General features: G+C 39.2%; 1 protein-coding gene across 1 annotated transcript in view; it reads right to left on the bottom strand.

The window, feature by feature from the left end:
• Window positions 1-23,184, bottom strand: part of LOC114463554 (retinoic acid receptor gamma-A-like) — a 61,879-nt gene extending 38,695 nt beyond the window's left edge. The window contains exons 1-2 of the mRNA XM_028447189.1: window positions 22,953-23,184; window positions 4,381-4,710 (exon numbers count right to left, since the gene is read on the bottom strand). Coding sequence (XP_028302990.1) covers window positions 4,381-4,549 — 169 coding nt within the window. The 5' untranslated portion in view covers window positions 4,550-4,710; window positions 22,953-23,184. The remainder of the gene's footprint in view (window positions 1-4,380; window positions 4,711-22,952) is intronic.
• Window positions 23,185-25,329: the final 2,145 nt, after the last annotated feature.

Raw genomic sequence — 25,329 nt, 5'->3', positions numbered from 1 at the left:
ACATTTTTAGCCAACTGGCATTGAAACAATGCTCTCTTTTATGAAAAAGAAATCTCCAGATATCTTTTATTTATTTAACATCTTGAAATGTCCTTTAATGGGAAGGGTGAGGGTGAGGGGATGCAACAAACTTAGTTCCTACTGCTCGGGAACCTTTGTAAACCACTTGTATTTTTATTTATTTATTTATTTTTTATTATTATTATTTTAAAGGTTACCTCATTCAGATGTAGCTTACGTATATGTTCATAACGGGAACTATGCACAATAATAAAATAATATGTATAAACTTGTAAATATGCAGTAGGAACTAATCACCGGTAAATAAAGCCCTATTAAACTGTGTAAAACAATAACCAGGAATGAATATTTGCTCCCTGGTAAAAATAGTAGCTCTAACAACCGCTACAATGATAAACTTGGTGATATTACAGCCTGTGCAGCAGTACGGGGCAGAATTTACTCTCTCTCCGAAATGTTTCCGGAAGTTTCCGGGTTTTAGTATCTCCCCAACTTTACGTGGCCGTAACTCATGTAGCTCTCATCATATTGAAGGGGGCGGGGCTCTGCCAGTGGTCCGCTGCACACTGTGAATATTTCATTTTGCTATCGCTGTCAGGTGACGCTTAACTGTCAGCCGACTAGTTGAAGTAGTGACAGTCAACGTAGAAGGACAATTGATGTCTTTTAACCACTTCTTCATTTTCAACGGTTTGCCGCGCATGGGTGTAAATCAATCAATTCAATTTACGTGAGTCTGCGAGAGCAGGGCGTCTGGCCATGTAATGAATTAGCTCACCACTAGAGGGTAGTCTTGCAAAGGCAAAGGTATGGAGGCTCCTCCTATTTTTAATTCTAGTTTCCAATGTTGTGACGCTGTTTCTAATTTTTTATCCACGTACCCCCTGTGATAATTTGCCTACCCCTGGTGGTACGCGTACCCGACTTTGGGAACCTAGGCCTGGTTGAAACAAATCCATTGCTCTTGTTTTTTAGGACTCCATTGACCTGTGAAGAGAACAGTAGACTAGTACGAAGAGGGACCGACGTCATCTTCTCCTGTTTGTTTGTTTTTTTTACCTCTTCTCTGCCTGCCATCTGTTTTACCACATGTGAAAAGAATACATAAAGAAAACTCTTCATTTTTCCACTTGGTGCATGATTTACAGGCTAATCATAACCTCAAACAGGCTTCTGAGACTTTCTAAGATTTCCCACAGTTTTCTACTATAGAGCCTCAGTGTTGGTCAGGACGCACACATTGGACACGCTGTCTGGTCATGTGCTGGACTGGGATTTCCTGCTTTTTGACAAAACCTTTTCACTCACTTGAACTCATAAATGCACTGGAGTCACTGTGAATGTAGCAGCATTGTAGTTTAAGTGGCTGTTTGAGATCGCTGAATGGATTTCAACGATGGTAAAATCATAAATGGGCGTTTTTTCAAACTATCAATTACTCCAGATTAGTATGGGATCCAAAGGCTAAACTTCTTTTTGGTGGACATATAAATATACGGAGCATCATGCCAAAAGTAGAATCAATCCATCACAATTACTTTTTACTGTACTTAGGTAGTTTTTTTCTGGTATCTGTACTTTCCTTGAGTATTTCTTTTTTGGCAACTTTTTCTTTAACTCCTTACTTTTTTTTTTTTAAACAAATATCTGTTCTTTCTACTTCTTACATTTTAAAAATGAGCTCGTTACTTTTAAGACCTTCAAAGATGACGTCACAACGTAAAAGGACGCAACGTTTTGGTAATTTCAGCTTTTCCCTCTTAGGCAGGTCCCTTAGTTTTATGGTTAGCGCATTCAAGTTTTTAAAAATATAAACTAAAAACTGCTCTGGGTTTAATTGAGCATTTGCACTTTTTTTCCTTGACATATTTTATTTACAAATTTTATTTATGAGTACTAAATTTTCCAGGTGTTCAAAGGTAACAGATTTACCTTGTTTTAATGGACCTGTATTCTACAAGTTCTTAAAAGATATGGAGTTTACTTGTTTAAAAACACTATTTTATTATTGAAGTGACAATTGTTTTACTTTTTACTTTTTGTACTTAAAAGCACAACTAACTTTAGGCCGCGAGACCTGTAACTTTCACGTCAAGGACCCCTGGTGGCCACAAGCGCCACTGCTCGTTTAAAAACACTATTTTATTATTGAAGTGACAATTGTTTTACTTTTTACTTTTTTTACTTAAAAGCACAACTAACTATTGGCCGCGAGACCTGTAACTTTCACGTCAAGCACCCCTAGTGGCCACAAGCGTCGCAGCACTGTCGCAAAAATCAACAAACAGTCAGTCGGGCCAACCTCTCTTGTCTTTTGATTGAGTATGCAGACAGTAGTTGACCTATAATTTCAGGATAAGGATTGGCTCTTAAGGTGCGTTCACACCGAACGTGACCGCAGCGTTGCAGTAGCTTCCATCTCCCATGATAAGATACTACAGCTAAAATTAAAGATTTTAGCTGTAAAATTAGTAAGAAAATACTGTATGTCACCATGGATAAATGCAGACATTCTAAAACTGATGAACAAGAGAAATCTGGCCTTAAAAACACCATCAAAAATAGGTCAGTTAGTGCCAGAACGCTATTCACAACTTTACAAAACAGAGTAGTTAAAATCATAAGAAAGGCTAAAGCTGATTTTTTTTCCTGACAATAATTTAGAATGCAAAAGAGAATTCGAAAACAATCTGGAAGCATCTAAAGAAACTTACAGGAGAAGACATAAAAAAGAAAAACACTGAGATTTAGATAAACAGAAAACTAACAAAAAAAACCAGATGATGTTGCAGATGCTTTTAACAACTATTTTATTGAATCTGTTGCTAATATTGCACAATGTTTTCTGTCCAGTAATATTAAAGCCTAAATACAACAGAGACCATTTTCAGTTTAAACAATGTCTCAGTAGCTGATGTTGCACAGACAATAACGTTACTTAAATCATCCAGAACAGCTCAGTCCCACACTAATTACAATCCCCCAAAAGAGCGTCAAACAGCTACAGCTGGTTCAGAACGATGCAGCTCGAGTCTTAACCAGAACAAAGAGGTTTTTGCAGTATCAGGCTATAAATATGAAGGTAAAGATTATGGCGCCTGAAAAGTACATTCAAAGGCTCAAATGAAGGTTCGACACTCGCTTAACAACAAACACTGAGTTGTGTTAAGCTGAGCAGCAGTTTTTATCCAGTCATAATAAAAAAAATGTGACAAAATCTACAATTTTTTCTGATTATCCTTTCAGTAAATTTGACTGTTTCTGCTCAAGAGACCTTCCTCCAGTGTAAAGAGTGTGTGAGGGTGGTATTCTGTTAAAAACAAATCCTCTTCAAAACAAAAGCTTAATTTGAACTTTTTTGGCCACTGAAAAACATGGATGCACAATAGTTCAATCATTTTGTTTAACTGAAACAGAGATAATCACAAGGTATATTTATAAAAGAAATTGAAACAATAAAAATAAGTATTTGACCTAGTAACAAAGCCTTGCCACAAATGCAACGCCAACGTTATAGACCAAACAAAACCAAAACCACAGAGTTTGAGTCTTTTACAGTCATAGAGGAAAATAGCATTTTCATGCAATGCGAGAAATTCTAAACCTCAGATTGATATTTAATGGAATACCTATATTGGTTCTCTGAATGTAGAGTTGATGCCAACTGCTGTAAAATCCAAAGAAGACAAAGACGCGCCGCCCTTTTAACCTCTGATTGACATGTGGCTAATTCCGTTGTTCAGCAAATAAAAACAACAACATGGCGTCACATGTATGATGGTTTTTCAGAGTTTTGGTGAAAGATGCAACACAGTGTGAACTCCAAAAAAAAAACTGACGCTGTTTAGAAAGAATATGAAACGATCGCTACACAGAATGGTACAAAGATTTCCCAAATGCCAGATCAATAAAGCTACTCTATCTATCTATAGAACATGGTGACGGCATGGCCCTCTGCTGAAGTTTTGGTACATAGTGTAATGTTTGTGAAAAATGGATATTTAAAGAAACACACAATTCCAACTGCAGTTTAATTGTGTGTGTGGAGGTTTTCACTGATACATTGGTTCTCCTTTCTGTTACAAAGCAAAATGCAGTGAACTCATGCATTTTGTTTTGTAATTTTCATTCTGCTAAAAGACCACACAACTATATCAGATGAAAGTTATCATCTTTACGGTAGTTCGTAAACACATCATTTTCAAGTTCTCAGTTTTTACGAAAAGATTCAAAGACATTTTAAGGATTTTAGGATAGATTTGTTTTTAAGGTAAAGGTTGTCGATTTTGCGAATGTGGACAATTATTATCCTATAGAATATGTGATATAGAAGGTACACAGTGGAGTCTTGGTACTCACACAAGGCAGCCATCTCTTTTGGGAGGTCTGCTCCAAACTGGCCAAAAAGGTGGCTACTGGCCAGCAGGTCAAACGGGGAGTGGCTCCTCATGGAGTTGAAGGCAAACGGATACATGGTGCGAGGAAAGCCCGTCAGGTGACGCACTTGATGTTCTCTGTTGGCTGCCATCGCAGTATGGTGATTTTTTTTTCCTCTGACCTTTTCTCTCGTTCCCCTCTGCCTTATGCTTCGTCAAAGGTTGACGTTCAGCTCTTTGTGGGCCCCAATCAGCCTCTCTGTGTCACAGACATCCCTGCTGTCCAGCTGCAAGAAGGAGGAAGGTCCAGACTCTGGAGGAAAAAGAGACAAACAGTCCAAATTATTTTACACAGTATTATATAATAGTATTCTATAATCTATTGTGTTTTTCAACCAGTGTGCAATGCATTGAGAGATCATCAGGTGCAGGTGCGTCTCACCCGTGGGGGATGCGACACCCGCACTTTCATAATAACAAAAATTCATCCCCATCACTTTTCGCAGAGGGATTGATTGTTGAAAAAATATTGGTCCAGGTAGATTGATTGATTGGTGATCAAGCCCATCACAGCCAGCCATTTGACGAAGCCGCCATTCCGAGAAGGTAAAGAAAGAGTTAACAGCGATGAGTAAAGTGACAAGAAAAAGAGTAACAGGTGACAAAAAATGGTCCAAAAGTGGCAAAAATGTGGCAAGAAAAGAGTGAAAAGTGACCAAAATGGGCTAAAAGCAGTCAAGAGTGGCAAGAAAAGTTGGACTAAAAAAAAGGAAACAGGTGGTATGTAATGGCAAAAGGTAGCTCAAATTAGGAAAATGAGGCAAACAATAGAGAAAAGAGCAAAAATGTGGAACAAAAAGGGGCAAAATGTAGGGAAAAAAGGAAAAAGTCTTATTTGAATGGAAAGATAGTTAAAGCACAACAAAAATTGGACAAAATTGTCAAAAAGAACTTGCAAAAATTGACAAAAATTTGGAAAAAAGGATATTTATAGGCGAAAGGAGCGAAAATCTGAAAAAACAAAATGTCATTTTTTCTGGAAAAGGGGCAAAAATGGGAGAAAGGCAATATGGGGTTAAACTTTTTCCCCTTTTAAGGTTTTTTGGAGGAATAATAATTTAAATTAAGACCTAAAGAGCAACATGTTGAGTATCACTGACTTAATAACAGCTTAATCGTGGTTTTAGTAAATACATTTAATAAACTAAGTTGGGAGTCGATGGTTGCCCTACCTTTAGAACACCCTCACTTTAAAAATCGCTGCTCCACCCCGACCAGGTGTGTCAAAACTTGTCCAGTGTTGTTCCAAATATGTGATATTTCAAAATAGTAGAGCATTGGTTTATAATAGATTAGCATTAGTCACTTCAGCAAACCTTTTTAAAACAAAGTGTATGACACTCTTTGCCAGTAGAGGGCAGAATGTTACACAAAAAGCCATCCATATGTGGTTTTCTGTGAAATGTTTGGTGCGCTGCAGGACTTTTCCTAAAGCTGAAGGTGTGCCATGGCTCAGTGAAGACTGGAAAACTCCTCTTTAAACAACTTCAGAGCTATTTATACCAATAATCAAAGGATAAAGAAGAACAAAGACTGCTAGAGGTAATTACATAGTAGAGGCGTGTGTGTGTGTGTTTTCCAAGTCATGCAATAATTGTAGGCACTGGCAAATGATTTCAATCAGCCTAGGACTATTATAAAGGGTCTTTCTGTTCCATCTGCCACTCTGACTCTGCCTGAGAACAGCCATGGGTACAATTAACCCGTCAAAGGAACAAGCACGACATTTCCATCCGCACTGTACCCCACAAAACAAACCTACTTTTCTTTCACTTTGCTTATTTTGGGTGACGCAAGTCAACTAACTGTCACCATCTTTAAGGAGTGGCATTGTGGCTCTGAGACCGATCCAAAAAGTCAAATCAGGTCATCTTTTCCCTTCATAAATGCCATCCATCATAATTAGGAGGCTTGCCTCTGGCAAATTCAGCATGCAGAAGCACAGTGAGAGAAATATGGATTCATTGTTATTCTTCATGAAGAGATAAATGTAGCAAACTGTGCACTCTATCAAATGTATACTTTTTATTATTGATAAAGTATTGTGAAAAACTCACTTTATAGTGGTTTTGCTACAGTGATATACTGTACATTCCTTTAACCTCATTCAGAGGGTCAAAGGTGAAAAAGTTCTGTTTCCTCTCTCCCTTGTTATTCTACATTTTGTAAAAAGTCAACTTCAAACGGGCAAGATGGATTTTTGCCACAATAATACGTCACAATGTGGAAACTCCTCCTCCTGACAATGCTCGCTCCTTCTACCCTATAAGAATGTGAGCTCCTCCCTCTCAAACTACCTCACATGTAAAACAAACACTGCGGTTTAATATAGAATATATATTATACTTTATTGTCATACATGTAAAACTACATATACAAAATGTGTTCTCTGCATTTAACCCCTCCCTGAGGAGCAGTGGGCCCGCCCTTGTGTGGACCCACCACCCACAGAGGGATCCGTAGGGGTCGGGTGCAGAGAGGCCGCGTGTCTCGGACACTCAGGTGAAGAGAGGGGCTGAACTGATCACCACCTGGTGGTGAGCTGGATCTGCTGGGAGGGGAGGAAGCCGGTCAGACCTGGCAGGCCCAAATGTGTTGTAAGGGTCTGTTGGGAATGTCTGGTGGATCCCTCTGTCAGTGGGGTCTTTAACTCCCACCTCCGGATGAGCATCTCCCAGATCCCAAGGGAGGTTGGAGACATGGAGTCCGAGTGGACCATGTTCTCCTCCTCCATTGTCGGTACGGCCGTTCGCAGCTGTAGCGGTAAAGTCTCTGGTGCCTGTCATGGCGGCAATCCCCAAACCCGGTGGTGGTGCCCGGAAGTAAGGGATGCCTTCAAGCTGAAGAAGGAGGCCTACCTGGCCTTGTTGGCTGGTAGGACTCCGAAGGCATCTGAGAAGTACCGGCAAGCCAAGCGTGCTGCGGCCCGCGCGGTCGCAGAGGCAAACACTCGGGTCTGGGAGGAGTTCGGAGAAGCCATGGAGGAGGACTATCGGTTGGCCTCAAAGAGATTCTGGCAAATCGTCCGGCGCCTCAGGAGGGGGAAGCAATGCTTAACCAACACTGTTTACAGTATGTGTATGTGGTCCGGGGCCCTCTGCTAAAGGCTGTCCGTTCCCTGTATGACCGCAGCAGGAGCCTGGTTCACATTACCGGCAGTATGTCAGACCTGTTTCCAGTGCATGTTGGTCTCCGCCAGGGCTGCCCTTTGTCACCTGTTCTGTTCATTACTTTTATGGACAGAATTTCTAGGCGCAGCAAGGGACCGGAGGGAGATTGATTTGGGAACCTCAGGATCTCATTTCTGCTGTTTGCAGATTATGTTGTTTTGTTGGCTTCATCAAATCAGGACCTTCAGCATGCACTGGGGCGGTTTGCAGCCGAGTGTGAGTGCGGCGTCAGCAGTGATGCAGTCACTGTATCGGACTGTTGTGGTGAAGAGGGAGCTGAGTCGGAGGGCAAAACTCTAAATTTACTGATCAATCTACGTTCCTAACCTCACCTATGGTCATGAGAGCTGGGTAATGACTGAAAGGACAAGATCGCGGATACAGGCGGCCGAAATGAGTTAACTTCGCAGGGTGGCTGGGCGCACCCTTCGAGATAGGGTGAGAAGCTCAGTCACCCGGGAGGAGCTCGGAGTAGAGTCGCTGCTCCTTCACGGCGATAGGAGCCAGCTGAGGTGGCTCAGGCATCTGTTTCGGATGCCTCCTGGTCGCCTCCCTCGGGAGGTGTTTCAGGCATGTCCTTTTGGGAAGAGGCCTCGTGGAAGGCCCAGGACACGCTGGAGGGACTATGTCTCTGAGCTGGCCTGGTGTCGTCTCGGGGTTCCCCCAGAACGGCTGGAGGAGGTGTGCGTGGATCGGGAGGTCTGGGCATCTCTGCTGTGACTGCTGCCTCCGCGACCCGGCCCCGGATAAAGCGGAAGAAAATGGATGGATGGATGACCTTGTGCATGTCTGATGCTGTACGTTATGTATGTTTGGGAACCCCTTGCATTTGGACACCAGGGACAAAACACAAGAGACAATTATATCTACTCCTACAGGTTATTTAGAGACTCTAAGCAACCAACCAGGGAAAACAGGCAAACTCACAGAAAGGTGCTATGTATTAACTCAGGGAGTCAAAGCCGGGCTTTCCTGCCTTGAGAAATTAGTAGTAACCACTTCTTCATCCCACAATACAAACTTAACATCAGGCTCTGAAACAAAGGGGCTCTGAAGACATTTATTGTCAAAGTGAGCAAAGAGCAAATAATAAAAATGTAAAACCACCACGACTTGACTGGTTGGAATTATGAGCCAGAAAGAGTTAGGTCAGGGAGGTAACCAGGAAGGTTAAAGTCAGACGTTCAGAAGTTTATAGCAAACTTCATTCCATGGCTTGTGGGACACATGCATCAGGTTTACATTGGGGGTTTGTATTTCAGCCAAACCACAAATGCAAACATATGCTGCTGTTGTTCATTCACAATATGGTAGTATGTGAACTGGCCAGAGCTGCCAGAACAAAAAACAAATGTTGCAATTGTCAGATCTGGCATTGAAGAAGTAAAAGAAGGAAACACGTATTGCAGCTATAAAAATCCTTTGTAGTTTGTCTATGGACATGCAGCATGTGTAAAAGAGTGTAGATGTGCATCTATTCTGACTAATGTACAATTTGGTCCTTTTGAACTTATAATCCTGAAGAATTGTAGCTCTGGACCCCTGCAGGGCTGACTTTTCCTAAGTGTGGTATGTTGGTAGTCCTTGAGCGCCACCTAGTGTTCTGTGAGGTGATTTAGTAGCTTGTAATTAAAATGTTTTTATCAAACTTCCTGAGACATACCTGGATGTGTGGTTTTCAAAAGGAAACCAAGGAAACTAAACCTTATTTTACATAAGAGAATCAATTGTATCATTTCGAGATGTTTTGATGTTAAACATTTTGAGAAACACAGCTTTAAAAGGTATGAAGAGGTGAAAAACGATAATATGTTAAATATTAGATACCTTGTTAAAAATTGGAAAAAGTCACGGTAAAAATGAATTAATAACACCTCTATGCATCCGTCTGTGGAACTACACATCCCACAATGCAATGTGCAAAACTTTTCCTACAATGTCAATACAAGAATGTTTTCAGTGGAGAGCAAAACAAACTTTTGAGCGGCAATTTCAAACCTTTTAGCTCTTTTTTTTAACAAATAATTTTTGATTATTGGATCTTAACTGTCTTTATCTGATGACAACTTTTCGTCTTCAGCAGCTTTAGGCATTATTGGCAGGATTATGATCATAATAAAATCCTGGAAATCTGATAAAATGGAATTTTGGGACAGTTGAAATGGAAAAGCTGAGGCCCTTGACGTGAATAAACAGTAAACAGATGTGAATCTAAGTAGGAAAAACACCATATGGGAGGCTGTTTGTAAGAAAGCTAAAACTGTCGAAACAAGAAAAACAGCCGAGGAAGTCAAGTAAATATGAACAGTAGAAGAATAACTGTTTCAATTATTTTCATTCCAGAAATGTTGACTCAGAAAAGATCAATTTTCTTTGTGACTTTTGGTTCTGCCTTTGTCTCCTCCTTCAACAATAACTGCAGCCAACTGTGAGTAAAGCTGTGGCAGTTACCACCTGCCTGTCAAACGTGATAAATAAATTCACACTTGCCACCACCATCAGCTCCAGCTGTGTTAAATCACATTGCATGTGCTAAACTGATCTGTTTGCATCTCCTTAATTTGCCATTGTTTTGCATGTATCGGCAGAGTATTCTAGATTACATTAGAGGCATGTGCTATTTTGCCCATTTGACAGACGCAACCTGGTTGGTGAACTGCAACATGTGTTAACGCACGTTCTTACTCACAAAAGCCTTTCATGAAATCAGGCCTTTTTAGAGTATATGTGAGTGACCCAGCCTCTGCCGCCCTGTTTGAAGATACCTGTGATAGGGCCCTATAAAATCTCTTTTTTTTTTTTTTTTTTTTTTTAATTTTCGTTTTTTTTTATTCTGTGTTTTCCACATTCATTTTTTTTTTTATTCCCTTTTTTTTTTTTAAAAAAAAAAAAAAAAAAGAAAAGAAAATCGTAATAAAATGTAACTTAAAATAAAGAGTAAAATACAATTAAAAACTAGATATAAGTTGTACTGACGTGGATTATTCTGACTGGTCCTTTTTAATTATTTATATGTCATATAAATATGTTTGAAAGCAGCCTTAATGTCACCCAATTTCCCCTCAAGGATCAATGATTTACTGAATCTGAGCAGGTTTATTGATTAAGTTTTGATTAACTTCATTTAAATCAACCTAATTTAAATTATCCTGACAACATCATTCTAGACCATAGTGATTAAACAAAGACAAATGAATGTAAGGATGCATCAGTTATTTCACCACTAAGGGCCAGAATATTTGACAGTATGAGAAGCTATGAAGTTATCATGGACCTACAATGTTTAAGACTCTACAATCCCTGGCAGCTGAAGCTTTACAGACACAGTAAAGTTAAGAGGGCACTGGTCTTTGCCTCACAATGACGGCGTTTTATCCACATTCTGTCAATTTGCGCATACAACAGAGGATTCTGTTTTCATTGGTTGATTCCATGATTCTGTCCGCAATTCCATTAGCGTGAATTTTGTAGGGCCTTACTGTGAGAGAACCCCTAAAGAAGAGTCATGGCACGTTCACACGTTCAAACAGCGTCAGATTTACATAGACAATATATGGTGAACGTGCTTCTAGGAGCGTCAAGAGGTCCCGCTTTTGCGTCCCGCGCCTCCTGTGCGGCGAGTTTTGAAGCTTTATGCACGGCGGACACCGTGCGTTTTGAGATTCCAAGCTTTTGACGTGCATCCGGCGCCTCCAACACGGCCGATGCTAGAGTTGGGATTGTTGAACTTTTGGGGCATATTGCGGAGCGTCGACCAATCAGGAGCTTTCTCCAACCGTGAATAATGAAAAAACACTAACCAGAGACAGATGGACAGGCACTCGTCTGCTGGAATAAAGCGCCTGTAGTTGGTGTCCTGATAGGAGATGGGAGCGCCGATGCGGGTCAGCAGGTCATCAAACTGGGCCCGGGAGAGACGGAAGTAGTGCCACAATATCATCCATTGTATGAACACCAATGGCAACAGAGAAGCCCCTCCCCTTAACGCGCTCTCTTCCCAACTTGTTTGGACGCGCGTCCAGAGCGTCTTCGACGCTGGTGACAAGTGTTTCAATGAGCACAATTTCAGATTCAATGAGCACAAGCGGGGCATTAGGCACGATTTTGACGCCAAAAACGCATTTGGTGTGAACGCAGCATATGGCAAATGGCTTAAACTAAAACCCTCACTGTGACAATTGCTATAGTAACATACTGTATCTGATTATGAGATTAAAATAATGTTGTTTTTTTCTACCACAAGATAAAAGACTTAAGGTTATCTACCAAATGACCGGTAACATGTTCTAGACTGTTTGTGTTACAGAACTCATCTTGCACTAATCTGGTTCAAAGTGCACTTCTAATGCTAGGCTTTAATGCTATGCCTTGTACTCATGTACACAAATGCAGAAAGCCACTAAGCTGGAGCAGTTTACTATGCTTTTAAATTTTTTCCATTTTGCCATATTTCCTGTTGCTTCTTGGCTCTGCTGTGGTCTTTTTTTCTTTGCTGTGTGGATCCAGTCAGGGAGAGTCCCTGCAACCGCTCCTACAAAGAGCTTTTGTGTTTGACAATTTAAGAATGTCAAACACCGGTTGGACAGAGTATGCAGTGATTAAAAAAGCCATTACATACATTGTGTGGAATGGTCCCATTTGGTGAAACATCTGCATGCGCATGCCTTCACAAACACAGAACACGCAAACATACAAGAGCCGACATGCAACAAGCAGCTGGGGTGAATGTGCCCAGATGTTCTGCGACTTTAATCATGCTCACGGGCAAGTAATCAGTGGAAGGCACGCAGTGTTCACACATCCTCAAGCACCACTGAAAGTGGCAATTGACCTTGAAGAATGGAGTAGTAAATACAGGATGGAGGATCCAACCAATCACAGTCCAAACCAAAAGTCACTGGTATGAAAGCCAGATGCATGAAAGGAGTGGGAGAAAATAAAAAGCTGGAAAAGGATGGAAAAGACATTGTGAGACAAAGGAGAAAAAAAAGAAAGAGGGAGGACACAGGAGGGAGGTTCAAACATCTGGCAGGCCATGAGTGAGGAGTGAACAAAGCCTGGTTAATTAGAGCCACACTAGAGACGGGATTAATAAAAGAGCAGACAAACTGACTTGGGGCGCGGAAGGAGACCTAGGCACCACGGTTGTAGGAAAAATACATACAAAAAAGTTTATTTGCTCTAATAAACTATGAAATAATGTGCACCGGGGCCAAGAAATTGTTTCTCCCTCTCTAATGAGTAACACACCCACACTCTCCACTCTTCCCCTGGGGGGAATACACCTTGGGTAGGGCAACAAAAGCCACGTTGTGTCCCTGGGCCTCCAGCACTCAATGCAGCTTTAACGAGACCTAGCTGGGGCGGGTCATACTGGGTCACCTGGTCCGGGTCCTGCTGAGTGACACCCAGACACACACACGCACACACCACACACACACACTTAAAGCTAAAGCACCATATTCCCAGACGACAGGGCTTAAAAAAAACAAAACTGATTTAGAACAACAGCATCTAAAAAAAGGACGGGGGTTTCCATCTCTTTGTCGTTTCCAGAAAGTCACTCCATATATTATTATCTTGTTTTCACCGCTAACATCAAAATGCCTTCTCGAGCTGTGTCTTTGTCTGGAAAGTTTTGTCACTACAGGTCTAGTGTCTGCCATTCGTGTTCAGTTTGGATTATATGAGGAAAATGTTACGGTACTCGTGCATAATTTGTATTTTTCTTAAATTACGTATATTAGATGGTTATTTAGTTTTCCAATTGAATACAGCTTAAGGTTTGAGCTTTAATCCTACAAAAATAAAGAGACAGTGTTCATACTGTGAAACTGTCCAGACGAAAACTTTTTAATTGACCAACTAATGCACGAGCATGTGACATGACTTCAGGGCTCTTTTATACTTTTCCTATGATTTACGAGCAGCCGTCACTTGTAACAGAGATTTGGCAGCAACTTTGCTTTCGTTGCTTAGTCACAGCTGTAAATCAGTTTCTTTTATGGCCCCAGTTGGGATTTAATATAAAATATAATAAGGATAATATGATGGTTTCATAGAAGCCACTTGTTCATTCTGAGAAACCTAAAACACTTAGAATATGTTTGATGTTTTCTTTATTTATTTTGTCAAATCTGATGAAAATGATTATCAAGAAAAGTGTTGGTGTCAACATGAGGAATGAGCATGGCCTTGTTCTGTAAGAGCGTAAATGTCAACATTTAATGGAAATGTAAGGAAATCTCAGAAAATAACTGTCTGAAACAGATATAAAGACATGACAATAAGTATAGCCTCACATACTTGCTTTGGGAGAATATCGCGCATTTTCTCTATATTTTTCCATCAAACAAGTGCTTTGAAGAGATAATAAACTCTCGCTTGATTTAGTGAGATTTCAGCATTCTGTTATGACTTCTCAGTCATCAAAGGGAAATTATTAACAATTTTTAACTTAATTAAACCTCATAGGCATTTTTGTTTGAATTTGGGTATATTTAGAATGTCAGTAATCACATCAAATTAGGGCAAGCAGATAGAATGGATTGAAAAAACAGCTTGGGAAAATTGGAAATGAAAAATCGCACATTCAACAAATATCAAGGCCTACATGAAGACAGATACAACAAAGTTTGTTAATTTAGCCTGCTGCCATGTTGAAAGTTTGAACCCAGTGACTGCTGCTTTTTAAAGGAGACTTCCCAGCATTAATAAACCCCAGCAGTGGGTTGGTGAGGTGAGGTGTTAGAGGCGCTGAGGTAAGGAGGCAGCAGGCAGGACTAACTCAAAGGTCTAATCCAAAAAGTCCAAACAAAGTGCATCATAACCTCAGAATAGTGCAAAGTCAAAGTCTAACAGGGTGTAAAATAACAAGGTCCAGGTAGGGATGTTGTGCTTGACACAGCATTGACATTTTGAAGCCTAAGTATCGCTCTCTTGGGTTCTCTTAACATCACCTGACCTCCCGAATAAAGCTTCATTACATCACAACGGCCTCCAATTTTCTGTTTCAGTGTAGTATTTTCGTCTTTTAAAAAAAACGAACAGAAATCATGGAAATAACTTCCTTAAAAGAGAGATGTGTGACACAACATATCCTCACCTAGATGTTTTGGGAGAATATTATACACTTTCATCACATTTCTCCTTTAAAAAAGTATGTTGAATGTGTAGCACATTTTTTAAACACATAAACACATCTTAAGCGTAAATTGGTGGTATTTAAGTGTGCTGTTTTGACTTCTGAAGCATTGAAAAATACAATTTTTACATCGGGATGTTTTACCTTTGAACATTCTCTTTACATACTGTTACTTTACTACACTGGCACAGTGGATCTAAGCCCTCCATACCAGTGGTTCCCAAACTTTTCACAGTCCTGTACCCCTTCAGACATTTAACCATAACCCATGTACCCCCTACTCTTGCACACTAAAAAACATAATAATGTCATGTCATGCCAAATTTGTCTCTGAATTTTACCTATCCTCTTGAGAAATCATGTTAAATAAAGTAAAATAAATCTGTAAGGACACAATAAAACATCCTATTTAGAATTATCACTCAATTTATTTACTACATTATCAAGACTTTGATGCCCTTTGCAGCACATTTGGCTAGCACAAAAAGCAATGTAGCTCTTGTCATATTTGTGCTTTTTGATGACATTGTTTCTCTGTCACCATGGGTAGACTTACAAAGACCAATGTGTAATTTGTGGCAATGCATGGAGGCTCCTGACTGCTGGTCGATTTATCTTCTATTTTCCAATTTTTTTATTTTTTTATTCACGTACCCCCTATAACAATTTGCATACCCCTTGGGGTGTACCTCACTTTGCGAACCTAGGCTCTATACAATAGCAGCATCACATTATACCAGCAGCACACTTTTGTCCTTTGTCCTGTCCTCCCTAACTTCTATTTACCCTCATATTTCCTCTCTCACTGCTCTCTCTTTTTATACCTTTCCTCAGAATAATCTATTTTATCCTTGCGAGTGACAGAAATAGTGATGGAATATAATAAATGTATTGTTTTTTTATTTTTTTTACAAGAATAATAGATGCTTAGTTGTGGCCACATGTAGGGCCTGTACTTTTATTGCGCTACTTCCGCGATTTATTCTGTGACTTATTCTCTACTACGAAACTGGTTAACTTCTTACCATTAATCACCATTAGTCACTGATGCTGAACGGCTAATCTGGTTGGGAGCTCTGTCATCATAGGGCAGAGCACAGTGGGGACACAATGCAAATACTTGGAGAACTCTGGCCACTCCATAGTAGAAGCAGACATTGGGAATGCTCTGTTCTACATCAATGATGTCCTTTTTTTACTCGATCATGTGCTTGATATCTCAGTGCTGGCATGTCTAATAAATTGCCCTACAGTTGTTTTTGATTATGTGGTGTGTGTATTTATTTGTGTACGCTGGAGTTAGAGTGTGAACACTTGATGGGAAAGACACAAAATGCAGGCCACACTAACTGAAGTCTCTTAACAGTGCACTTTAAGTGTCTCCAGGTTTTTTCGCCTACCAACTATCAAGTCATTGCACGGTCTCCCAACTTCCTGTACGTAGGTTCAATCCAGGACTGTGTCTTTCAGCAGAAAACTAAGTAGGTATTTAGAGGAAAACACTTTTTTTTCCCCCCCACCCGCATAATCTTGTGTGGTTTCTTTGTGAATAATGCTCTTCTTCTCGTCTCATTTCTATAATTTTATTTCCATTTACAATGTCAGATCAAACAAAACATCTTTTATGCTTTCAGTTTAATCTGACTTGGACATAAAATGGTATTTACAGCCTATGCAGAGGAGCCAAAAAATGTGCAGCGTAAAGCCAAACCTGTAACAGTCCATAAGTATGTGTGTAGAAAACAGTGAGGATGAGGAAAGTTCTGACTATGAAAGTTTAAAAAAAAAAAAAAACTCCAGTGAAAAACAGCCAAACAGGAAAACATTGCTTCAGCGGCAACAATTTACTTCAAACCTTCAACCACAGTCTAATCTGGGATTGTCTTTGAGATTGGCGCTAATTAAAGATGAGCTCTACTAAGAGTGTTGAGAAAGAAATGCACTCAGTGACACATGAACGATGTTAACAATATTTAAGACACAGGCACAATTAGGCACAACAAACAGTTTTGAAAATATTTATGGAATTATAAGAATAGAAAACTGCTTGGACAAAAAGTATCAGTGTTTGCCATTTCCTGACCACAAACTCTCTGGTTGTGGCAAACTCATATTTCAAATGTGTAAACAAAGTTATCGAGTTTTAGTTTGACAGATAAGTGTACATACTGAGCCTGATAAAGAATGTGATTTTTTTTCTGAGCAGAACACTTCAGAAAGATCTTTAACAAATGATTGACAGTATTCTTAGGGCTGGGATATTTTGCCTTGAAATAAAATCTCAGATTTCTTGAAAGAAAAATTTGAGTTTCAATTCAATTTTCATTTCTTTTTTAATGCACTTAAAAATGACTGCAGACATCAGATATATTGTCAAAAGTGCAACTTTATTGCTGTGATTGTCCTCAAGAGTTAAAATGCATAGAACAATCTCAAAATAAACAGTAAATGAGGCTCTGTCATTCAACTATTTCAAGCTTTAACCCAGGTTTAAGCAAAAGTGCAACAGCAACTTCACAGTAGCTTCAATTTTCTGATTAAGAAATCAGATAAATACATATTTTATAACATACAGCATTGCAGTAAAAAAAAAATAAATAACACACCCTTCCCTTTGCATCTCAGCATAGTGTGAATAAAAAATTAAACATGCCTGTGGCACACATATAGCTACTCAAAGGGTAAACAAAGAGGGGGCTGGCCCACATCACGCTACGGTAACCCACAAGGATGGAACGCAAAAAAGTCAGAAAACAAGCTGTGGTGGGAAAAAAACAAAAACATAAAAATTTAAATAATAATGATAATTATTATTATTATTATTATTATTATTATTATTATTATTATTATTATTATTAATAGTTTTGATCTACAAATTCACTAAATTGATTTTTTGCCCAGCCCTAATTGTAATATAATTACTTTAATTTTTAACATGATTCTCACTGATAGTCTCTTTGGTCACCTGGGTGCTAATTGCTAGCATCTTAGCACAAATGCTGAAAGTCATATGTTGTCCAAACTGTGGGGTCTTGTTTAATAAATCTGCTACTACTGTTAGTCATGTTAGCAGCTGATATTTGCTGTTGCTCTAATGGAACAATCTGCCACTTTTGGTCCCAGGCTGCGTACCAAAGTGCATACTTTAATATAAATTGTAAACATTGTTGTTGACTAAAATATTTTAATTGCTGCACTTTCCACTGGTATAATTTGTTGATAGTTTGTATTTCTCTTGTATTTGCCATTTTCATGCACTTATTATGGCATATTTACAGTGAGCTCCGAGCTAATCCCACAATGCAGCGCTCGGCTGAGACAAATTCACCCTTTAAGTCATTTGTTTTTGTCATTTGTGGATTAAAATCCTATGGGGCGCTGATTGTAAAGTTGCGCATGCTAAAATAAACAGCAACTTTTTGCAACATTTAGCAACAAACCACATTTAAAAAATGTATGTGAATTTTTTCTATGTTCCTTTTGACCAGATTTACAGCAATACTTGTGAAATTTGTGATATTTATTTTCTCGTAAAAATATAATGTCAATGTCAAATGTAAATGTTAAATATTAAATCTGAATGTTAGACATAAATGTAAATGCTAATTGTTAAATCTAAATGTAAATGTTAAAGCTAAATGTCACGGGTGACACTAAATATTTAGCTAATATGCAAATTCACCGGAATGAGCTTTTATTTTGTTATTTCTGGTGAATTTGCTTATTAGATAATTATTTAGTTTCACCCATGATATTTAGATTTAACATTTGTATTTAGATTTAATGTTTAGATTTATATGTAACATTTATATTTATATTTAACATTGACATTATATTTGTACGAGAAAATAAATATCACTAAGTTCACAAATATTGCAATAAATCTGGTCAAAAGGTATATAAAAAAATTCACACATGTTTTTTAAATGTGGTTTGTTGCTAAATGTTGCAAACAGTTGCTGTTTATATTAGCATGCACAACTTTACAATTGACGAACAAAATACGAATACATTATTTTCCAAATATTTAGTTATCAACCTGTTAAGTAATGATAATAGTTCATATTAATATTAATAAAATAATTATTACATAATATAGTTTATTAGATAAATATACACATATGTGCCCTAATAAATTTAGATAATAAAGAATGTTGAAGTAAAATTGATGATAATTATTAACTGTTATAAAATAAAAATATATAACATTTTGGCAACATGGTTGCTCACCTAAGAAACAATATTTAGTTTTATTCAGACATGTGTTAGTTTGTAAAACAATGTGTCTCTCTAATGATGATGCTGTTGATGAGGCCACACAACGCACAATACTGTCATTACACAGAGGAAAGCCTGTGGGCTGCCTGGGGTCTCCGGGTCGGGGGTGGGGTCAACCCCCGTAGCTCTAGGTTCAGAAGTCAAGAACTTGGTGGGCAGCATTTCATTTTTTTTATCAAATCAAAAGTGACATTAAGTTGCCGTACACATTTATGCCTCACAAGATTGTGATTAGAGATGTAGGCACAGTACAGAAGAGAAGCCCTGGGCTGTGTTTACGGCATGAAGTGGAACGAGTGTGGTTAAAGTAAAAAGGAACAACACCAATCACCATTGAGCTTTCTGGGTAAATTAAAAAAAGGTCCACAGCCAGAGTATTGTTCACATTAAAATCTCTGAACATTGTGTCCTTTGTCATTAAAACCAAATGAAAGATGCTCACATCTTGGTTTTGGGAACTTTTCCCATAAAAAAAAAAAAAAAAAAAAATACAAAACACACATCAGCTGACTGAGAGAAGCAAAGAAGAACATAAAGATCTTTTTTTCTGATTAGGAAAACTAAAAGAGAAAGAAGTTAGAAAGCAAAAGGGAAAAGAAAAGAGAGGAAGGCTGTGGAGCCAGACGCCCTTCACTGCCTCAGGGCTTCTTCAGATGTGTAGGGAACGAAGACGAGTTTGCACTGCAGTTAAAGATGTTTAATCGAACACACCCAAACACATGTACATGCAAGCACGACCAGTCTTTTCTTGTTGTTTCTCTCATCATGCATAATTAAACCTTAAGCCTTCACCCGTCACTGATGTACCTTACCGGCCCTGACTTGAAACCAGATGAGTCTGGTCATTCAGGGACAGAGACGACCGACGAGTGATGAAAAAAGCTGCAATAAAAGGGACCGACTTCTCACTAACACACGCGCGTTTACACCCAGTTGTTTGAACTCTACTTTTAACTCTGATGATGCCCTCCGTTCCAGACACAAAGGAAAATTAATCTGGGGCCTGATTTGTTGACAGTGTGAGAGAATTGCTTCTCACGAGGCCTTGAATTGCAAACCAGAGAGCGACATTGTGTGAGAATTTGTCAACGTAGTGTCAGTGGATGGATAGAGAAAGCTGTGTTTAGCTGCAAAGAAACATTCATCACAGAAATATCAGCTTAATCACTATCATAAATCAACCCGTGTGTCTGCTCATGACAGGAAGGATGATGATCGGAATGATTCACTGTTTTAAAAAAGACACGTTTTTCAATACGAGTAGGTTATTGTGTGGATTGATAGGCTAATAACAGGGAGTAAAGAAACATCTTATAAAACGTAGAAAAACCAGTAAATGTATTGCAATAATAACAATTGTGATATGCCGACTGTAGCATTCTCAAGAAGTCTTTGAAATTTACTTAAATACCTTAAAATACAGGGAATCCCATCACCTTCAATGAGCTATTATGAACCATATGGCAAACTGAGAGAAAAATATCTACTTTAATAAGTCGCCGTTACTAAAGTAGAGATTTCTCTGTGCGGAGAAACAGAAACATGAAGAAGAGATGCTCATCTAATGGGTAAAGTGAGCGTGTAAGAGCGCACAGTAAACACACTTAACAACAGAGCAGCAACAGGTTTACATGCTTTTGGTGGTTTTAATGCCCTGTGCACAATGCCGTGCCCTCTAAGAAATCTCCCATACTTCCTGTTTTTAGTCTGCACCAAGTGCGTTTGTGTTCACGGTGCAGCTGAAGCGCTTTAGGCTTTGATTGGAAATGCTCTGAGTCCGGCAGAATCAATCGCTCTAGAATTTGCCTGTTCGATCCGCTCTAGACTTCTTTAACATGTTCACACCGCCCAAACGAGGCGGACTATCTGAGCAAACTAATCCTATAGAGCATTTTAACCACCCTTCTTCGGTGTGAAATCAGCCTAAGAGCAAAAGGTTTTTAGGTTTTTATTACTTTTTCTGTGACCAGCTTATGCAAAACCCAATTTTGGGCACCGACACACAAGTTGAGAACGTCTGTTGTAATAAAAATACACAATATAGCAGATACGTAGATAGCTATCTTCTGTTTTTTCTGATGTGTTTGTAAAAACCCGCTGTTAATTGCTCTCTTTTCTTCATCCTCATTTTTTTTCTTCATCACCATGCATTTGTTTTTTTTCTGACGCTGTCGCCAAGCAACGCAAGTGCTTAAAAGGCTTCTCTCCACACATGTGAGTAAAAGTACCATAAAAGCTTTCAGAAACAATTGTTTTTTTCCAATCGGGCAGATTAAATTGTATAATTTAAATTGCAGCGACGACAAATTCAATGGGAAACCCCAATATTGACTTTGAACAGTCTAATTGGATTTGTACAAAATACAGGACAAGAGCGACCTATTTCATTTTAGTCACAAGTCGTTATGTCATGAAAGATGAGAAGACTTTGTACTCTAAAGGATGGCAACTCATTTTATTTTAGTCAGTTTTAGTTTCAGTTGAATACACCTGATATTGGTGTGTCTTGGGAAAACAAGGTGGTCTAACTAGCAAAGAAGACTGGGTTCAATTCCCTAAAGGAAATCCTTCCTGGGACCTCTGTGTTTGCATGTTCTCCATCTGCTTGCGTGCTTCCTAAGTGTTGTTGTTAGTCTTTATGTGAGCCTGTCTGTGACAGATTGGTGTCCTAAAGCAAAGGTCCCCAACGACCGGTAAGTAGACAGATACCAGGCCGCAAGGAAAGAAATTGAACAAATGATATGTATTTATCATCCGTGTTAAATCCCACATCTGCGCTTGATTGCTGCTATCCTGTAACCACGCGTCCTCCACAAACACTCACTAACAGACACACATTCATGTATGTCGGTAGAACTGAACGTGTTTTACAACTTGGGAACTATAAGTGATAAATATACAGTCATTTACAAGTGGAAGTGTTCAAATTAAGGCACAAAAGTGTTGAAATTTCACTTTTTTTTCTATAGAAGTTGTTGGATTTGTGCGTGTGTGTGTGTGTGTGTGTGTGTGTGTGTGTGTGTGTGTGTGTGTGTGTGTGTGTGTGTGTGTGCGTGTGTGTGTGTGTGTGTGTGTGTGTGTGTGTGTGTGTGCGTCAATCAGACACAATCTACGCATTACAGAGGAAGTATTTTTATCTAGTTCTTTTTTTTTTTGACAAAAGAGTCATTTATTTTAGTCATGGAGCCTCTGTTTCCTTTGACTCTCATAGTTTGTGTACATACTCAGATAGACTCGACCTACTCCACCATTTGTGATGCTGTCATCCATCAGCTCTGACAGTCTGTAGCTGGGAGCCACAGCAGCCACTCGGTCTGCTGCTGGAAAACGGTCTGGGAACGGTAAAATGCAAGTCATCGCGGCCAGCGCTGATGTTTGAACATGTGAGATTAAATATCAAGTCTTCAGATTCATCGCCACATGGGAGCTTCTGAACCATTGGTGGATTGGTCTTTCTTTCTACTCCTGCATCCACTGTGGTGAATCGAGGCTCATGAGGTTGGAAACAAATGGAGATGTGGCTTCATTAATGAAGAAAATAAACTTGTAATCGCAAAGACTCCCTTTTATTAAACGTCATCTTTAATCAGCTCCAGAACACATGTGAGAGCTGATCGGCTTTCCTTTGCTTTTATCGTTTCGCCTGTTTCTTTTCGCCTATCTCAGAAATCTCTGTTTTCCATTAAAGCTCTCCTTTGGAAACTCAATCTCTAAAGTCTCTCTTTCTCTCTCTCGCTGAAATACACACACACTCATAGGGGGAGAGAGAGAGAGAGAGACAGGAAGACAGCAGCACATCTCACTCATGCTCTGACATGTCCTCTGTCTTTCTTCCTTTCACACAAACTGCCAACACAGTGAAGTTCACAGGACAAACAATGAGACATAAAGGCTACTACTTACCAACCCTGCAGGGAGAGCTCCGCACAGTGCTGACCTTTGGCTGAAGACGCTGAGAGAAGTGTGCGATGAAACAAAGTGAAGCAGTTTGTCAGTCAGAAGTTCCCCTCACAGCAGCGACAGAGTGCAGCTCGTTGTACGCCGCCTGCTCCTCCCGTCTCACTAACTTACACCCTCTCTCCTCGGCCTCCCTCTCTCTCTCTCCAACTCCTCTCCTGAAATCATTGTGTACTTTGATTCACAAACTCAGCCTTTGTCACGTGATCCAACCCTTCAAATATACACCACACTTTTCTAACCAGCCACAGAATGCCCCAAGGCAGGGGATACAGAGTACACAAGGCTTAGGTTTCAACTCACTGCCCACCCTCAACTCACTGACCCCCCCTTTTCTCTCTTTTTGTCCCACAGTCTCTCTCTGTCTGTCTGTCTTTACCTTCACTCTACAGTGGGCCGTCACTCAACACTCCTTTGTTAGAGTTCAACTTTGAGCTTTTTTGTTTTGAGTTTTTAAATTTGCTCCTTTATTTCTCAACTGCTAAATACAAGCATGTTCTCTCTCAAACACACAAGTACACACACACACACACACACATGCACACACACACACGCACACACACACACCTTTGGGGATATCAGTGTCAATCCCTGACCTTCGCTGCATATTTATAATTCCATAACCGTAACATTTTTTAAACATGATATCAATCACAGTAACATATAACACTCAGAAAACATTGCATCAGAAGATCTGTAAAGCTTTGAATAATTCACCCCAGAACAAAGAACTGATAGTTTTATCAGGGTGAGTTCCTACTGAGGAGTGCTTCTCAAACAGCCACTCAGGTTCTTAAAATCACAACCACTGATCACAACTTCATTCCGGCGTTGTTCATTTTGCAACCTTGTTGTTATATTTATCGAGTAGTTGGACTGCCCTAGCAACTTTTTTCATTTAAAAAAGACAAGTGTAAAATCTAGCAACTTTTTTTGAACAAGTCGCTAAATATCTAGCCAGCGACTGAAACCGACATCTATTTACTCCATCGTGTACCCTCCGTTCAGTGCTGTCATTAGACAGAACATCCCACATCACCCCCATTCTTTCTACTCTGCACTGGCTTCCAGTCAAGTTTCGAACAGACTATAAAATCTTAGTTGTGACTTTCCGAGCGGTACATGGCCAGGCCCCTCAATATATCTCGGACTTGTTGTGCCCTACACTTCGGGGTGCAGTCTTCGGTCTTCAGGTCAGGGTCTTCTAAAGATTCCAAAAAATAAATTTAAAGCCTGAGGAGACCTGGCGTTCCAGGCTGTGGCTTCCAGACTCTGAAATAACCTGCACCAGTCTCTCTGGGAGCTCAACTGTGTGGAAACTGTTTAAGACTTCGCTTTTCAGAAAAGCTTTTATTTAACTGGATTTTAAACTCTTTTTTTTTCATCCTTTTATGATGATGCTCCTATGATGTATATGGACCCATGTTTTATTATCCTATTATGATGTTGCATTTGTATTAATTTCCCCACGCTTTACAAATAAATGACTTATTTTTTATTTACTTTTTTATTTATTACTAACTTTTTTAATCCAAGTACCCTCTTTATGTCTGACTAACACATTTTGCTCAGAATTCTGTGGAAAAACAACTTGATGGAATGAATGAGTGATAACACACATTTTAAAGAAACTCCTTATGTAAACAAGTATGAATGGATTTATTTCTATAGTTTTTATCATTTACGACCATCTTATGCCTGGTGTGGAACCAAGACTGACCCTTGTATTTACAGTTCATCTTGTAATCATGATCATTTCTATCATCATATTGGTATTTTTGGTTTCATTCTGTATGTTTTTGGTGTCATTTTGTATATTTTATAGTTTTTTTGTCTGTTCTTTTTATTATTCAGTATATCTTTCTCTTATTTTGTGTTGTTTTTGTGTGTTCTTGGGATTATTAAAATTATTCTCTCTCAGTGCGTGGATTTTTGTTGTCGTGTTTTTGTTTTTTATGTCGTTTTGTAGGTTTCTCTGTTAGTTTTTGTGTATTTTGTAGTGATCGTGTGTATTTTTCTCTCATATGATGTCTCTTTGTTGTTGTTTTGTGTGTTGCAGGTCATTTTTTATATGATTATCATTTTTAACCAAAAATAAACATCAAAACCCCATGTTTTGAACGCTTTCACTGGTAATTTTTCACTCTCTCTCTCAAGTACCCCCTGTAGTACCGTTGCATACCCCCATTTGAGAAACACTGCAATAAACAACATAAGTACAGTATGTGCGTTGGAGCTACTTTCTCAGTCTAACTTCCAATATACAGAAAACAGCTTCTGTCAGCTTTGCGTGACAGACGCTTGCAGCAGAGAGAGACAGGAC

The sequence above is a fragment of the Gouania willdenowi genome, chromosome 5 (assembly GCF_900634775.1).
Source record: "Gouania willdenowi chromosome 5, fGouWil2.1, whole genome shotgun sequence".
NCBI classification, from domain to species: domain Eukaryota; kingdom Metazoa; phylum Chordata; class Actinopteri; order Blenniiformes; family Gobiesocidae; genus Gouania; species Gouania willdenowi.
This window is presented reverse-complemented; position numbering and strand designations above follow the sequence as displayed.